General features: G+C 43.3%; 1 protein-coding gene across 1 annotated transcript in view; it reads left to right on the top strand.

The window, feature by feature from the left end:
* Window positions 1-18,698, top strand: part of DMXL1 (Dmx like 1) — a 2,737,735-nt gene that overhangs the window by 2,643,452 nt on the left and 75,585 nt on the right. Inside the window, exon 46 of the mRNA XM_044059165.1 lies at window positions 207-424. Within this exon, the coding sequence (XP_043915100.1) occupies window positions 207-424 (218 nt within the window). The remainder of the gene's footprint in view (window positions 1-206; window positions 425-18,698) is intronic.

Here is an 18,698-nt window from a genome sequence, read left to right as displayed (position 1 = left end):
ATCCGTTTCTGAACACCTTTTACAATTGGACTGTACTACTTATTTTTATGTTGCCAAAAGTGGCATTCCATTTTGGTGGTTACACAAGTTAAGATGAATTATATAAAATTTCACTGTGGTGTTGTAATGTTAATGAATGAAACATATTGATTGTCTTGACTTTCTCCACTGTAATATTTCTTCATGATTTTCTGTTTTGGTTTCAGCTTTTTTCTGTCATGAAAGTGGAGCTACAGTTTTGGCATATGCCCCAAAACATTACCTTCTTATTTCGGGAGGGAGAAGAGGGTTTGTTTGTGTATTTGATCTTCGACAGAGACAACAAAGAATGATGTTCCAAGCCCATGATTCCCCTGTCAAAGCAGTTGCTGTGGACCCAACAGAAGAATACTTCATTACTGGTTCTGCAGAGGGCAATGTAAAGGTATGTCAAGTCAGTTGAGCTTTCTTCATTGATGAATGACTTGTCTTCATTTTAATGTGTGTTACATACAACAGCACTGGAGGGGACTGCAGATTAGCACAGAAGACTAGATTGTAGACATTGTACCCCTTACCACACATGATCTAAATTCAGGAATGGAAACATCTAGCTTGGATTGAAGGGATAGGCAGGAAAAGTAGAAAGAACTGCATATCCAATGGGAAAAAATATTTTGTCAGGAAAAGGTCAGTATAGCTGTTTGCATTTTTATATGTAAATTAGTGAGCATTAGGCCATTATAAATGTAATCTGCTGTTTTTGCTTGTGATTTTGTTTTACATATACCCTAAAGTGCATACAGTTTTTAAACTGGAGTACCAGTCGCCAGAAGAGGAAAATGCTGCAAAAAATGGTAGCAGGCTATTTTTAATTCCAGTGTGATACTGAGAAATGATATGAGCTGATGAAATGAACATGATGCAGAATGACCCAATGAATTGTGGTGGGCACAAGTTCTTACTGTTTGTTGTGGGGGGACTAGAGAAAGTGTCAACCTGTAACAATGGCAGAATGCTGTGGTTCATTAGACAAATGTACTATTAACATGACAACACTACGTCACAAGTTATAGTGGAACTCTTATAAATTAACGTAGGAGGGAATAGTAATATGAATATTTTGTTTAGCAACTTTTTTCAAAATGTCACTACCTTAAATTTGTTTCATGACTGACCTTTGTTTTTATCTTGTAAGGTAGTCTTGAAATACCCTGATGGAAGAATTGCAGTGCATTTGCAACCACAGCCTTAGCTGTGTCGCATGTGGCGCTTCTCTCAACTTTCTCAATTGATTTTAAAGCTGTTTAGTACACAAGAAACTAGACTACATACCCAACATACTGGTGGCACCAATAATTTAAAGAAGAATGACCCGCATTTTACATCTTCCTTTTTCAGAAGCAAAAATTACTTGTGAGACAGATTTTTGCAGTATCTTTTGTTAAAATTGTCAAGGTTTCACACTGAGCTGTTTGTGATATGCTTGATTTGTGTTTCTGAGTAGTATCCCATATTCCTATCTGGAGTTAGAAGAGTTATGTGCTGTTAGGTATTCAAATTGTATGCTAGATTGTCAGATTTTTTTTGGTCGATTGCACCTACTTTTAAAGAGCCTTTGAACCTCTTTGCACTGTTTGCATATTGTGACATATGTTCATGAGATTTGTATAGCGTTGTCTGGACTTGTTAATGAGTGGTTCATTTAGGCAGAAGATCTAATTCAGTATTCTGGTTATGAAAACAAACCAGATACATGAAAGCGGATATTTCCAATGAGCTATTCATATAGCTTAATTCTGCAGGTAGCATCTAAGCATTTGTGAACAGATGAGAATGGGATACTTGCTCATCTGCTCCCTGAGCATTAATAATAATGCTTGTAGTCACCCAGTGACATGTAAAGCTAAAACCTTGACTATGACCATCCTGACATGTGATTGGTTAGCAGCCTAGTTAATTTACAGAAGAACAGGGATGATAGGCATGTGTATTCTGGTGGCGAGGGGCCATGGTGATGGATGGTTTGCTTGTCAAGCCATGTTGGAGGTCAGCATTTGGGCTGTTGCCAGGTTGGAAGTGTTGGAATGGCCAAGGAGTCAGGGCTGTTTAGGTCCTGTAATGGATGCCACAAGACACCTCTTTTTGCCTGCCCATCCTCAGTATGTAGGACATGAACACTCAGGATAAGACCTAAATGAAAAAAATTCCGTGTGTGCAAATCAGCATATATGATGTAGCCAGCTGCCTTGTTTCATGTTCCACTTCAGTCAGCTGAAGTAGTCGTATCTGGAAGGATAGTGCTGGAGATAATCTGTCTGTTCCCATATCTCTTCTCTACGTGTGGAAGCCTGAAAGGATTCCTACCTCGGAATAATACCAAAGGCAAACAATATAAGGAGCTATGGAGGGAGTCTAAACAGCCAAAAGTCAGCTGCAGGGCAAAGAAACAGTATTGCTTGTATTGCAGGAGAGGTTGTTGATGTTTCTGTATACTGTTTTAAATCTCCCATAGCAAAGGAAGGACTTCACTGCCTGTCATTTAAGTATAGTTTGTACTGCTTCAAAAACTGAAACTGCATCAGGTTGATACTTGGGTACTAGAAAATACACAATATAATAAAAATAACTGTGCACTTAAGAGCCTAAAGGCAGCATTTTGTATTAATTTAAATGCTTTAATGTCTTGCAGTGGATTTCTTCAGACTGTATTCAGCTTGTGGGTAAGAAGGGGTTTTGCACAACAGTGTAGATTTAAACAGAGCATAATATAGAACAGGGAGAGTGTTTTGTTTAGATTTTAACACTAATGTAGAGTGACCACAGATTAAAGGGCATTTGTTATAAATGGAACACTTGTGGGAGAACCTGTCCCTTAGTTTTTCTTGACCTAGACATGCATATTCATTTATGATGTCCTCAGGAGGCTGGAAATCATCAAACTGGAAAACTAGGGACCAGTTAGCAGGCAAAGGCCCAGTGGCTGTGGAAGAAGGGAGAGAGCTCTCTTGCCCTGTTGGAAGAGCTCATCATTTGTCCTAATCACAGTAACTGGCTTGAGATGTGTAAGTGGGAGAATAGAGGGGTTTCACATCAAGCACTGCTTTTGGTCTGTGGCTATCCTGGAGAGAAGTAAGTTGATTCTGTACAGTGTTAGGAGACTCATGGATGCGTTGGCTGCTGAATAGTTTGGGGAAGGGGAGCAAGTCATGTATACAAGGGCACAGCTTTCTGTAGTTGGGCTTGATATGAAACCAATTTGTGGATAGCTACCCCAAGAATGAGATGTGGGAGTGCCATCTTGCTTAACAGGGAGCAGTTTACTAAGCTGTTACTTCTTGCTCCCCTTTGAGTAACCACTTAATGAGATGGCAGTGAAAATGTGGAAGGCTATTATTCTGATCAGTTGGTTGGGTATTTAGCTTCATCATGAGGGAAGGCGACATTTATCCATGCATTGAACTTAGAAACTACTTGACCCTAGCTTCAGATGGACACAGGTGGTTATGGGGAGGGGGGATACAGGATATCAGTGATTGATCAGACTATCTGACGCTGCTGGGTATTGAATTCATCACTACACACAGCATGCAGCCTCAGTTTAATGACTACTCACGATGAGAAAGAAAAACTGGAGAAGTAATAGATGATCTGTATAGTCAATATTGCAACCAGCCCAATTTCCGGAGTCTTTACATCATACCTAGCTGACAGATGTCTGTAGACCAACATCTGAACATCAGGGTATAAAGGTGTCTGTCAGCACAATCTTCAGTTCTTTCTAGTCATGTAGTCCAGTGCACTTCATGCGAGTTCAGTACACTTGCATTCTTTAGGTCAGCTGATGTTTCTAGAGAACCTTCTTTTTTTTTTTCCCAAGTCAGATAAGTACCCCACTGGGGAAATTTCTCTACTAATTTAATGTTCGCAAATGGCAATAATTGCTTGAAGTGCAGAAAGCAAATCCGACAAAGATTTTCTAACATTTTGTCTGTTCTGCAGGGCCTCAGTATGACATCTGTAACTGTCCTGACTGTGCAAAATTCCATGTGAAAACTTTCAAACATAAGGCCGGGGTACTTTTCTCCCATATGGAGTTGTCCTCTTCAGCTTCCTTGGTGGCATTACAATCCACTGCTACTGCAAGGCCTCCGCATACTCCAGTGCCTGCTAGCATCATTCCAAAAAAACAGACAAAAATAAGGACCTGATGTCTCAAGTCAGTCAAAAACCTAGGTGAGGTGGCCTTTCAGCCTCCTGGTCTGGTAACTCCTAGACTAGAGCCCTCTGGCGCAACTCCTTGGGAGGCTGCCATGGTCTCTGGCCTACCTATGAATTCCACTATGGCTCACACATTGGTCATGTCTGAGGTTGTTATGCAAGCCTCATCTTCCAGTGTCTGCAGAGTGGCTCTCAAGACTTGACTCCCTGTCTTCCCTGATAAACAAAGCTACAACCAAAGTTGCAGTCAGACGACAGCATCCTCTAGTCATCTGTTTAAAATTGTCTTCCCTGATAAACAAAGATACAACCAAAGTTGCAGTCAGACGACAGCATCCTCTAGTCATCGATTTAAAATGGACACCCAAATCAAAACAAATCACTTATTTTTACTTCGCCTCCAACCACCACTTCTCAGACTGAAGCCCAAGACTTTAAAATAACACAGAAGTTTATTGCCTTCATGAAATCTAGAGAGACCTCTCATTCTCCCCCCTCCAATGCCTCCCCATCTAAAAGGAACAGGGAAGTAGCTTTTCCCGAAGAGGAAATTCCTGTAGTTCTGAGTATGAGGAGGAATTGTCTTACTTTGGCCATAGAATGAAGGAGGCTTTCATTTGGGAAAGCAAGAAGGTTTTCCAGGCCCAGAACCACTACATGGAGCTGCTGAGTTTACCATCACCCAAACCACTAGTTGTTCCTCCAGTACACATTGTATTGGATGAAGCCACAGTTCTACACTCAAACTTTCTACTCTGTGCTCCGAGAAAACCTGACAAGGTTTTCCAGAGTGCTTGAATCTCACAAACACTTCTACAAAAATCCAAAGGCTGATCCTTCTGTTGTCTGCACTGAATCCACAAAAGGTATAACTATAAAGGACCAACAAGACATCCTCTACCTAATTACAGAGAATGTAGATTACTAGTCCTATACCTCTGCCACCCTGGCAATGAGAGCTTTCAGTTGTCAGTTACATATGCTGAAGTACCTTGAATCTCTTCAAGATGAAATGTTAGCTAAGGTAGCATCTATTGTGTATAGAGCCTTTTTCAAGGAAATCCAGGAGAAATAAGAAACTTTCAAAGTTTCCCTAAAATGTGGCTATGACACCTTAGTTGCCTCTTGCAGAGCAGCTGCCACTGGTTCTGTTATCCGCAGACATGAGTGGCTCAGGACTCGGCCCCTGTCAGCTCAGGTAAAGACTGAACTACTGGATGCCCTATTGCACAAGGAATTCCTTTTTGGTGTACCAGCTGAACAAGTTTTTGAGAAACTGGGCAAGAAAGGGAAAACAAATTAAAACTGTGAAAGAATGCGTACCTATATCTGACTCCAAGGTGTGGTTGTAATTACCATTCAAAACCGTGGCCTTTTCCACCTAGACAAGACAAGGAGAAGCCTCCCCATGGTAAAACATCAAGACAGTGTAGGTGATGGCAAACCGATCAATCACAAAGGGCAGGAGGAAGAGCCCACCCAGCACAGAGTGTAACTGTGACTATGTTCTACCCCACCCTCCCATACCCCTTCTTGTCCCTTCAAGACTTGTAACAGGAAGACCTTCCTACTTCCTAAACCAATGAAAATCCATTACCAGGAGCCAATGGGTCATCTAAATCATAGAGAAAAGGTACTATGTTATATTTTAGGGAGATGCCACCCTTCTTGGGCATTCCAAAACCTCCAAAAGAGCAAGAAAACATTTTGCCACGTATCCTCAGGGAACTACTTCACCAAGGATCCATCCAGCTTTTCCCTTCAGGACATGAAGGGAAAGGTTTCTACTCAGGGATTTGTCTAGCCCCAAGAAAAGAGGACAATTGGAGACTCATCTTAGACCTCTCAAAGCTAAACAAGTTCTTCAGTATACCAAAATTCAAAATCTTACTTTGCAGAAATTGCTGCCCATGATCATCCAAGATGCCTCCATGGTCACTGTAGACCTAAAGGATGTTTATCTCCATGTTCTCATAGCAGGCAGTCACAGAAATTGCCTATGTTTTGTAGCAACAGGCTCACACTTCCAGTTTTGTGGTTTACCATTTGGGTTGTCTACTGCTCCCAGAGGTTTCACAAAATGCCTAGCTCCTCTGATAGCACATTACTGAACTCTAGGGGTTCATATTTACCCATACTTAGATGACTGTATCATTCAGGGAGAATTCACTTCAGAGACCCCCTAGACACCTTACATATTACTGTAGACTGTTTTCAGATGGTAAGTCTCGCCTCAAATCTTCAGAAATCTCAAATTCTCTCTCAAGCAAGGATCCTTTTTTTCTAGGAGTCCTCATAGACTTCGATCAACAGAAACCCTTTCTTCCTCAACGCAAGATTGCTTTCTTGACAGGCTACTTGACCAATCTGCTTCCAAGCAGCACATCACTGCAAGGGAATTCCTGAGGTACTGAGTACATGGCATCATGCATTCTACTGATTCCATTTGCAAAGTTGCATTGCGGAAACATCAATGGTTGCTGAAAAACGTTTGGGAACAGCACTCCCAATCGTACTGCTCCTCCTTCCACCCCTAAAAAAGGAACTCCTGTGGTGGAAGAATACCATACAAACAAACGCAGGGGTAAATTTCACTTTGCCAGAAGCAAACAAGGCCATTACCATAGACCGATGTTCTTTGTGTTTCACTGTTGCAGTCATCATACTTGGGTTATCTGCCTGCAAGGTAGCCCTCAGTTGGTCCGAATACCAGAATCTTGGGATTTCTGTGTTGGATGCTGTCGCCTCTTCCATGACATCAGGATGTCTGGGGTATAAAACATGTAGCTGATGCCATTACATCAGCCTTTCTTGCCGTGCGGGAGCCTGAAGCAGAAGCAGCTCGCAAGTGCCGGTTGGCCATAACCTGAAATTTTCGTTTTTTCGAGTTTCAAGCCTGAAGTCTTCTAAAACTAAGTACCCCGTTGGGGATCCTTTTTTATCGCTCTAACCGATGTCAGAAAAAGTTAACAATTGTCTTGCCTGTGGAAAGCAAATACCTCTCATTGATTTTTATTCTTACTGCGTCACTTGTTTAGGCCCAGACCACGATGTTCCTCGCTGTCGGTTTTGTGCCTTGTTTAACGCCCAAACTATTAGTTCGTCGGGCTATCTTCCTCTCTAAATTCTTTTGCTCTCATTCTCCGTATTCCGAAATGGCTTTGATAAGCCATCTGACTACCGATGATCTAAAAAAAATGTAAGGATAAAGACAAGGATAGACCGCATAGACCGGTACTCAGTGAGGTGCCTTCGCAGCCCCTGATACCCACTTCTACAGATTTGCAGACCTCTGCTGAGACCCACTCGGAGTCTGTATGCCATAAGTTGCTTCTTTGACTATGGAACCTGCGGCTGTCTCTATCTTGGATGGGTCCGGAGCCACTGTGCAGGCACCGGCTTCTGAGGGTGTATTCCAGCCTTCCAATGTTCATATTAAACCGTCTTCATTTTTGACTAAAACTGCCGAGTTTCTCAGGCCCAGAGTTCACACTATGCCTAGAAAACAGATGACCAGAGCACATGTTCAAGCTCCCATGCCACGGAAACAAATGCTTAGAATGGCTGAAGACCTTATAACTTTAATTAGGGGAAGCCAGCCTTCCCCCTCTATAAGACAGAGGATTGATTTTCCTTTTGATTCTACAGACTGTGAGTCTGAAGACTCTGATCCCTCTGATTACCAGGACATTCCCTTATCTACCTATGAGGATTCAGAAGCAGAGGATTCCATTCCCTCTGCCTCCCCTCCAGAGGACTTTTCTTTTGGTGAAACCTTGCATACCTTAAGAGAGCATTTCCGCTGGGAATGCCAGGACTACCCACAGTCCAAAAAGAGACTCAGAGAATTTTTAGACTTGCCTCAGCACAGGCCTCTAGCTCTGCCCCTTGTCTTGGATATTGTAGATGATGTCTTTATGGAGTCCAGTCTTACTCCTGATTCTTTATCACCAGCTCCTAGAAAACCTGACAGGTACTACAGAGTACCCGACTCGCACAGATTTCTCTTTAAGAATCCCACTGCAGATCCAGAGACCATTTCCCAGGGACCTAAAGGTATTAAGGCCAGTACAGCCAAAAACCCTACCCCTTTGGACAGGGATTCTAGAACTTTAGACAGATGGGGTAAGAAGGCATACACCTCTGCAACTCTTGCCATAAGGGCTTTAAATTGCCAGTTTCACATGTTGAAGAATCAGCAGCATATCATGGAACTAGTTAAACAGAAAATGTTGTTGCTTCCGGATTTTGCAGAGAATAAAGATTTACAGCAGTTAATGCATTCTGCAAACTAAGTTAGTAAACATACTTTGCAGGGTGGTTTTGATGCCTTAGAAGCATCTTACAGGGCTGCTGTCACTGGGTCTGTACTGAGAAGGCATGCTTGGCTGAAGAACAAATCTTGCCAGACCATGTCAAAGCAAAATTGCTAGATGCTCCATTAAACCAGGAATGCTTGTTTGATACAAAAGCAGGAGAAGTTCTTAAAAAGATGGAGGAAAAAGCTAAATCTATGCAGACTGTTACAGATTTCTTACAGGTACAGCCACCTAGATTCAGTAGGCACTGGCCTTCTAAAAACTGGACCTTTCTAGTCCCTCGCAGGCCTTCTCAAAATGGGACCTTTCTAGTCCCTTGCAGGCCTTCTCTGCCCAAACCCAGGGGCAACAGACCACCAAGACTACAGTCTCAGGGTATGCAGAGATCTAAGCAATGGAATGCTCCCACCTCTAAAACCAGGAGTGGTAAGCCACCCCTTTATGGAAAAAGTTCACAATGACTTGTCTATCATTCTTCCCAGCCATGCCCAAGTACTTCCACCCCTAGGAGGAAAACTCACCCTGCATGCTAAAAAATGGGATGTCCATTACCCAGGACCAATGGGTCCTAAGCATTGTATCCCAGGGATACAGTTTCTGCTTCCACTCTCTGCCAACCCCCAAGCGGGGTGCCAGTCCTTCCTCCAAACCAATGGGCAGAGGCTCAAAAGCAAGTACTTTCTCTTCTCAGTATCAGGGTTATTCAACCTGTTCCAATAGAGCAAAGGGGACAGGGTTTCTATTCCAGACTGTTCCTGGTGTGCAGAAAAGAGAGCTCATGGTGCCCTATCCTGGATCTGTCTATTCTCAACACATCCCTGGTGGTCCCAAAATTCAAAAGGCTTTATACTACAATAGCTGCTTCCTATGCTAGCCAAGGACTCCTGGCTAGTCACCCTAGACTTAAAAGAAGCTTACCTGCACATCCCCATAAGGGAATCTTACAGGAAAAATCTACGTTTCAGGGCAGGCTGTATGCACCATCAGTTCTCTGCACCTCCCTTTGGCTTATCTACTGCACCCAGGGTATTCCCAAAGTACCTGGCTCCAGCCATTGCATACTGCAGGCAGAGAAATATTCAAATTTACCCATACTTGGACAATTGCCTGATTCAGGTGAATAGTCAGGAATTGCTATTTCAGCACCTGGCATTTGAAAAGAGACTTTTAACTTCTGTGGGGTACACCATCAACGAAAATAAATCACATCTGGTGCCCAGCCAAAAGGATTGTATTCCTGGGAGCAAGCTTGAACACAACTTCCCAGATGGCATTCCTCACTCCAGAAAAGCAGGTTCATTTGACAAACTACTTCAAACTAATGGCCTCCATGACCCATCTATCTGCAAGACAAATACTGCAAGCCCTAGGGTTCATGGCGTCATGCATTCTACTAATTCCATATGCAAGACTGCATATGAGGAAACTTCAGTGGTACTTAAAAAGTCTCTGGTGTCAACACTCTCAGGACTTGGAAACACTGATTCCTATCATTCCTTGTCTAAGGGCAGAGTTCTTTTCGTGGGCAGAGGCTTGCAACCACAACAAGGGACTTCCTTTCACTCAAACCCTGGCCGCCCAAACCCTGTCAACAGGCACATCAGACTATGCATGGGGGGCTCACATGGCAGGCAAATGCATGCAAGGCAAATGGAGCCCAGGACAAATTCACCTGCATATCAATCAGAAAGAAATGTTAGCTGTACAGAATGTCTGACAGCCTTCAATTACCTTTTCCTTCCAGGTCCTGATAAAGACAGACAGACACCACAGTTATGTGGTACATAAACAAGCAGGGGAAACTCATTCCTACCTACTCTGCAGGTTAGCCATGGCCCTGTGGAACACAGCCTTGAGCAAGCAAGTGCACCTGCAAGTTCAATTCCTGCCAGACATACAAAATACACTGTGAGACGACTTAAGCAGAAAGCTACTGGACCCACATGAGTGGAAACTGGAACCCAACTCATTCAAACATCTAATCAACAGTTGGGGGACACCAAAGGTGGACCTCTTTGCCTCCCCCAAAACCATCAATTGAGCAAACTTTGCTCCAGAAATCCCCACAGCCAAGCATGGCAAGTGGATGCCCTATCCTTTACATGGGAAAATCTCTCAATTTATGCATTTCCCCCTCTGCCCCACCTCTCAAAAGTACTACTCAAGATCAAGCAGGACAGACCAAGGACAAACCTTATTGCACCAGACTGGACATGCCAGCACTGGTACCCACTCCTACGCAGTCTGCCAACAGTGCCACCCTGACACCTACATCAGACCCCCCCTTCCTGCTGTCCCAGCAGGAGGGACAGATTTTGCATCCTCAGCTGCAAACATTGAACCTTGCAGCCTGGCTTCTTCCTTGAACACAACACCAGCAACCCTCCTCAAACAGGTGCTGGACGTCATCCTAGATGCCAGAAGGCCTAGTACTAGGAAATCCTATTCAGAAAAGTGGAAAAGATATGTTCTTGGAGTCAGTTTCTAGGAAAGGGCACAGCCGTGCCCTCCTTACCTCAAATTCTAGATTACCTAGCAGAGCTGCTCCACAAAGGCCTGTCCTTCTCATCAGTTAAGATTCATGCCTCTGCCATCTCAGCTCATTACAATACAGAGCCACCTCTCTTTTTTCTCACCCTCTGCTCAAACAGTTCCTGAGAGGAGCTAACAATTTAAGCCTCCTGAGGAGAGCTCCCACCCCGCTTAGGACTTTTTCTTTGTACTAGAGAAGCTCATGCTTCCCCCTTTTGAACCTGCTGCTACAGCAGAGTTAAAATTCCTCTTGGAAAACAGCCTTACTTCTAGCCATCACTTCAGCAAGAAGAGTGTCTGAGCTACAGTCACCAATGACTGTGGAACCCTTCATTATTTTCCAGGCTGACAGGGTCTCCATCAGGACTAACCCATCATTTTTGCCCAAGGTGGTATCCAGTGTGGCCTTAAACCAGTCCATGCATTTACCAACCTTTCTTCCCTAATCCTCAGAATAAAGGGAAGGGGATCTTGCACTCCTTGGACGTGCACAGACAGCTCAGGTTCTACCTTGACAACAGGACTAAGCCTTCAAAAAAATCTAACCAGCTGCTAGACAGCTTTGCTACAGGGGCAGAGGGCAAGGCCATTTCAAAGCAAACCATTTCCAAATAGATAGCACACAGCATCTATTTCTGCTACAAACACCATGGAAAAACCTACCCCACAGGGGATCAGAACTCATTCCACTAGGGCTACCTCAACTTCTACAGCATTTCTCAGGAGAGTCCCTACCAGGGACATCCTGGAAGCCGCAACCTGGAGTTACGTACACACCTTCACCAAGCATTACCACTTACCTGTCCTTTCTAAATCCAGAGCTGGATTTGCCACAGCAGTCTTACAAGGCCTGCTAGTCAGCCCTAATACTTCTTGACTGCCTCCACCCTTACTCAGCTTTGGGAATCTACCCAAGTGTGATGACTGCAACAGTGAAATACGAAGAACATAGTACAGTTGTGTACACTTAACATAAATGTAGATGTTCGAGTGTATTCACTGTTGCAGTCCTGGTTACCCTCCCTCCAGCCCCCCTGACTTTTCTAGACTTTCTACCTATCCTCTGGCCATAGCTTATGGCTATGGTATTTACTTTTTACTGGAGGCATTCCCCACTATGTAATTGCTTCCTATTTTGGGGGCTCCTGACATCTGGGGCAAGAAAAACTGATTTAATTGCATCGGCTGCATGTTTTATACCCCTGACGCCCTGATGTCATGGAAGAGACGACAGCATCAGACGCAGAAATCCCAAGACTCTGGTATTCGGGCCGACCGAGGGCTACCTGCAGGCAGATAACCCAAGTGTGATGACTCCAACAGTGAATACACTCGAACATCTATATTTATGGTAAGTGTACACAAATGTACTTTCAGACATAAGTAGGGGAGCCCATCTAGGTTCCCTGAAGGTATAGGTCATTTGGTTCCTACAGCAGTGGAAGTTGCATATAAATCAAAAAGAGTTACACCTGACAAAATGGTTCGAAATGCTCTTGGAATGTGGGGGATATATGGAGATTGGGCAGCAGTAATACTGGATTCTCAGTGGCATGGGATTACCTTGATGCTGTTTGTGCCTTAGAAACATGAGATATTTAGGTTGATTGCTCCAAAGGCTGTCAGATATGTCCTAACTGTGTACAGTATGCTGATCCACCAACTACTGTTAATGTCACCAAAAGACAGCACACCAGTGTGTGTCCCCATGTGAGAGGTGGTAGTGTACCCAGTGTCAGGCTGAATGTAGCTTGGCATATGTGCATCACAGGAAACCCATGTGGAAGGAGGCTGAAGATCCAATGAGCTGGGATGTGCAAGTTTAAGCAGTGATGTTTGTATGGAGTAAGCTTTCCTTTATTATTTAGTGTGACACTAGGACTGTGGAAAAAACTAGCCAGTCCCAGTGGATTGCTCTTGAGCTAGACATTTTAAACATTGGTACCCCACAGAAAATTGTCCAGTTAGTGGTTTTGTATATTTGGTCTCTTTTCCACTGGTTACATCCAAATGATACACCAGTCAGGGTGTAAAAAGTGGTCCAAGGAGCCAATGGAGGGATCATGCTAGTGAGATTGGGAGCTAACAGTCCAGCAGCCAGTAAAAAAGCCTGATTGATCTACTTGGCTTTGTGATGAGCTATGTACCAACATGGAGTTAGGTTGGGGTGGAGACTTGACATCTTGGGAGTGGTGTTGCAGTTGCTGGGCCAGCAGAGGTTTGTACCATGCTTTGAGGACCACCCTGGTTCTGTTGTATGGGACAGACTGATGTTGTTGGGCAAGTTATGAAATGCAACTGGGAGTCCCACAGTAAAGAAGGGAGATATTAAGGATTCTTCAAAAAGAGGGTGAAAATCATTGTTGGGAGGGTTGAGAACACATTGGTAGCACAAGAGCTATGTTTGTCACGAGTATGTCCTGAATAGGGGCATACAGATAAAGATAAAGGTATCTGACAAGGAAAATTAAAATAAGTCATTTCTGTGCAAACAAGCCAACTCTTGAATTAAGATCCTTTTACTCCCCTGGGGACATTTATATAGCAATACTCATCCACCTCAGAATTAATTCTCCTCACTGTAGATGATCGTTCACTTTGGTTGTAGCTGAACTGCTAAAGTGAAATTTCCCAATTCTGTGATATAGTGTGATAAAGCCCTGAGTATGACTGGGCAACTGAAGCCACAAGTTCAGATAGCAACTTGGGCAGTGGAAGATTCTAATGATGCAGTATGAGGGGTGCATCTTGCTCATCCAACAGTAGTGTTGATTGCTGGTCGAGAGTTGCTCCCATTGCACTTAATAAAGGGCTGTAGAACAGGGGACATGAACTCATCTATCCCAAGCAAGAGACAGTAACTCTCAAGAGGCATGTGTTTGTGTTGTGGAGTGAGGGAAGGGAGTACACACATGGCATTCTGGAGAGAGTATAAGAGACTGCTACATTGATATGGATGCCCATATCAGCCAGTGGGTGCAGGGTTAGAGCTCAATAGGAACACCCTGATTGCTGTTGTATGGGGGTGATTTCAGTGAGAAGAATGACTGTCATATAGTTTGTGACATTTTTGACAGACCTACTGCACTATTGTGTCCCAGTGTTCAGGGAAATGGACTAACACAAGTCAAGGGAACAAACGGACTAGTCTTCAGCAGTTAGCAGATGTTGCTGTTTTGGCAGGGGGCATATAAAGTACCTTCATGGCTGCCTGGATGATGGCCACTCTAGATGTCTCACTTTTGTGCTGGCAAATCTAGTATGGAGGAAAGAATGAACTCAAGTCTGGTTAGAGGAGGCTTCATGATTTGCAGATAAGGGGCAAAAAAGATGAAAAAAATGCAGAAATGTAACTAAACATACCTGATGATGATTATTAGCCCCAGTCTTGTGCAAAAGTCAGCTCTCATTATGGAAATGGAAACGAACATATAAGATGAGATAGGATGCCTTGCAGCTCAACAAAGATGTTATGAAAGGTTATTTTCTTTCTTTTTTGTCCATGTATTGTGAAACTGTAATCTTTTATTTTAACAGTGATCTATTTCCATTTTACATACATATATAAGAAAACAAAGAACTGTATGCAATTCATCTCTCTAATATAGTAAACACAAGGAATTTTGTCATTCATATAAGATCATTTCCCAATCTGCAAGTAACTGAATGCCTCTGATACCACTCACTCACTCACTGTTATCCTTGTATTGGGTAAAGTTCCCTGGAGACTTGGTCCCACAACTACCACTTAATTATAAGCCTTTTGCTCTATGCCATTGCCCACAGTTCAGCTTCTTTTGAATGATTCATTATTTTTTGGGCAATATCAGTAGTTGGGAGAGCCATACCATCTTCTGGCTATACATTTTTTGGCTACCAGGAAAAGTAATCACATCAAAACATTTCCAGGCCTTTAAGCTCAGCTTTTCCAACCAGCAGAAAGAGAGGCTTATTTAACCTCAGTTCCTGCCCTATAATTTTATTGACCAAGGTTTGATTCTGATGTTTAGAAATTGCTTGTGTTCCACATTCCCAAAATCTACACGTGTAAGTGCATGTGCAATCAGATCCATATCTCCAACAATCTTTTGGAGATGACTGAAATATTTTACTTGGTGTCTAAAGATGTCTATGAAAGCATTTCCACCCAAACATTCTAAAGTGTCTGGAGCAGGTTACATACGTGTGTGTGTGTGTGTGTGTCCAGTGCTCGTCAGGTATATTATAGAAAGAGTAGTTTCCTTTTCTTTTTAAACTTAATCTTTCACATCTCTTAGTCCCTCAACTAGGATTTGGTATCGCATACTGGTGACTGAGGAAATCTGGTGGTTGTCAGTTCTAGATTTCATCAAAAACTTTATTAGAACCATGACTTCCTTCTCTTTTATCTGTGGATACCTATCTATCCCCTGAAGTTCACTGGTCAATCCAAGGTAAAGCAGATAAATCCCTTGCTCAAAATTTAACTAACAGATTCTTCCCATGTCAAGATTTTTTCATTTTTATGTAGCTGCTCCTAGTAAAGAGGTTTCCTCTTCTTTGCTGACTAAATCAAGCTATTAAAATGTTCAGTAAAGAGACTGGCTTACTGACATAAGGGTAATAGAGCCTTGCTACCCTCTCTCTCTGGCAGTGTTTCAAAGCTCAGAGCTTCTCCCATTGCCTGTTTGTGGGTTTGAAAGACAAATCACCTGGCAGAACAAGGACTGACCCTCAAACCTACAAACAGGACCTTTTCAGCTCTCTCGAGCCACAGTGAGAGGGGGATCTCTTGGGAAGACTGCTGATGTTCTTCGTGTTTCAATGTTGCAGTCATCACATTTGGGTTATCTGCTTGCAGTAGCCCTCAGTCGGCCTGATTATCAAAGTCTTGGGTCCTGCGTCGGTTGCTGTCTCATCTTCCGTGACGTCTGGTAGTCAGGGGTATAAAGCATGCAGCTGACGCCTTTACATCAGTCTTTCTTGCCGTGCGGTGCCCGAAGCAGAAGCAGTTCGCAAGTGCTGGTCAGCCGACTCCTGAAATTTTTGTTTTTGAGTTTCAGAACCGAAGTCTTCAACTAAAGCTAAGTACCCCATTGGGGAAACTTTTTCTTGCTCTAAACCGATGCCAGTAAAAGTCAATAATTGTATTTCTTGTGGAAAGCAAATACCTCATAAAGATTTTAATTCGTACTGTATTCCTTGCCTAGGCCCTGACCACAACGTACATCGCCGTCAGTTTTGTGTCTTATTTAAACCTCGAACTATTCGTCGTCGATATATTTTCACTTCTAAATATTTTGGTACTCGGTTCAATTATCCAGATATGTCTTCGGTAAGCCACCCGACTAAAGACAGAGACAGGCCGCCTAGGTCCAAAGCTGCCGACGCTTCTCCTAAGATAGTCGCCAGTTCACCGGTACTCAGTGAGGCGCTTTTGCAGCCCCTGATACCCGCTACTTCAGATTCGCAAGCCTCTATTGAGACCTATTTGGAGTCCGGTATGCCGTGAGATGCTTCAACTGTGGAACCTGAGGATGTCTCTAACTTGGATGGGTCCAGAGCCACTGTGCTTCTGAGGGTGTATTCAGGCCTACTGACTTGCATATGCCATCTTCTTCTTCAAGGCCTAAAACTCTAACCATGCCTAGGAAACAGATGACCAGACCGCATGGTCAGGCCTCTATGACTAAAAAACAAATGATAAAAATGGCTGAAGACCTTATTACTTTAATCAGTGGAAGTTATTACTTTAATCAGTGGAAGCCAACCTTCCTAGGACTGAATTTGCTTATGATACTTCTGACCAGAATTCTGAAATTTCTGTCTCCTCTGATGACCTGGATTTACCCTTATCTACCTATGAGGATTCTGATGCAGAGGACTCTATTCCCTCTGCTTCTCCCCCAGAGGATTTTTCTTTTGGTGAAACCTTGCATACCCTTAGGGAGCATTTTCGCTGGGAAAGCCAGGATTACTCTGATTCTAAAAAGAGGCTTAGAGATTTCTTACTCCTGCCTCAACACAGGCCTTTAGCTATCCCTCCTGTGCTGGACATTGTTGATGATGCCTTTTCGGAATCTAGCTTGGCCCCTGACTCTCTACCTCCTGCTGCCAGGAAACCTGATAGATATTACAGGATTCCTGACTCTCACAAGTTTCTTTTTAAAAATCTTACTGCTGATCCTGAGACCATTTCAATAGGGACCCAAGAGCATTAAGGCTACTACTGCAAAAAATCCTACCCCCTCTGATAGAGATTCCAGGGCACTGGATAGATGGGGTAAGAAGCTATACACCTCTGCAACCTTGGCCGTCAGGGCGTTAAATTGCCAGTTTCAAATGTTAAAGTATCAGTAGCATATTATTGGATTGCTTAAACAGAAAATTATGTTGATTCCTGATTGTGCTGAAAATAAGGATTTACAGGATTTAATGCATTCTGCTGAACAGGTTGGAAAACATACTTTGCAATGTGGTTTTGATTCACTAGAGGCATCTTGCAGGGCTGCTGTCACCGAGTCTGTACTTAGAAGGCATGCTTTGCTTAAGGAGCAATCTTTGCCAGATCACGTTAAAACTAAATTGCTGGATGCTTCTTTAAATCAGGACCGCCTGTTTGGCAATAAAGCAGAAGTTGTTCTTAAAAAGATGGAGGAAAAAGCTAAATCTGTGCAAACTGTTAAAGATTTCTTACAAGTGCAGCCTCCAAGATTTAATAAGCACTGGCCCTCAAAAAATTGGTCCTTTCCTGCCTCTTCCAGGCCTTCTCAGTTCAAACCCAGAACCAGCAGAACAACCAGGCTTCAGTCCCAGGGTACGCACAGGACTAAGCAGTGGGGGGCTCCCACTTCCATATCAGGGAGTAGTAAGACTCCCCCCTGTGGTAAGCTGTCTCAATGACTTAACTTTAAAACTTCCAAGAACTTCTCAAATGACTGCTCCTTTAGGGGGAAAGATTGCTCTGCAAGCAAAAAACTGGGGACCCATTACCCAGGACAAGTGGGTTTTAAACATAGTTTCCCAAGGATACAGATTTCACTTCCACACGTTACCAGCCCCAAACGGTTGGCCAGATCTGCCGCCAAATCAGTGGGCAGAGGCTCAAACGCAAGTACTCTCTTAAGATTAGAGTCTATTCAGACTGTATCAGAAGAAGAAAAGGGATAAGGTTTCTACTCAAGACTTTTCCTGGTACCCAGAAGAGACAACTCATAGCATCCTATCCTGGACCTTTCTATCCTAAATACCTTTTTAGGGATTCCAAAATTCAAGATGCTAACTCTTCACCAGTTGCTTCCCATGATAGGCAGAGATGCCTGGTTGGCAACACTGGATTTAAAGGAAACCTACTTGCACATCACAATCAGGGAATCTTGCAGAAGATACCTACGCCTCAAAGCAGGCTGCATGCAGTATCATTTCTCTGCACTGCCCATTGGCTTATCTACTGCACCCAGGGTATTCACAAAGTGCCTAGCTTCAGTCATTGCATTTTGCAGGCAAAGAAATATTCAAATATACCCATACCCGGACGATTGTCTAATTCAGGCATAAAGCCAGGACATACTTTTGCATCATCTGGCATTTGCACAAAAGGTGCTAACTTGTCTGGGGTACATCATAAACGAAAAGAAATCACAGCTGGTACCCTGTCAACAAATTATA

The sequence above is a fragment of the Protopterus annectens genome, chromosome 17.part0, assembly GCF_019279795.1.
Source record: "Protopterus annectens isolate FY-2018-M chromosome 17.part0, PAN1.0, whole genome shotgun sequence".
NCBI lineage: Eukaryota > Metazoa > Chordata > Ceratodontiformes > Protopteridae > Protopterus > Protopterus annectens.
Note: the sequence above shows the minus strand (reverse complement) of the source record. Positions and strands in the feature narration are given on the sequence as shown.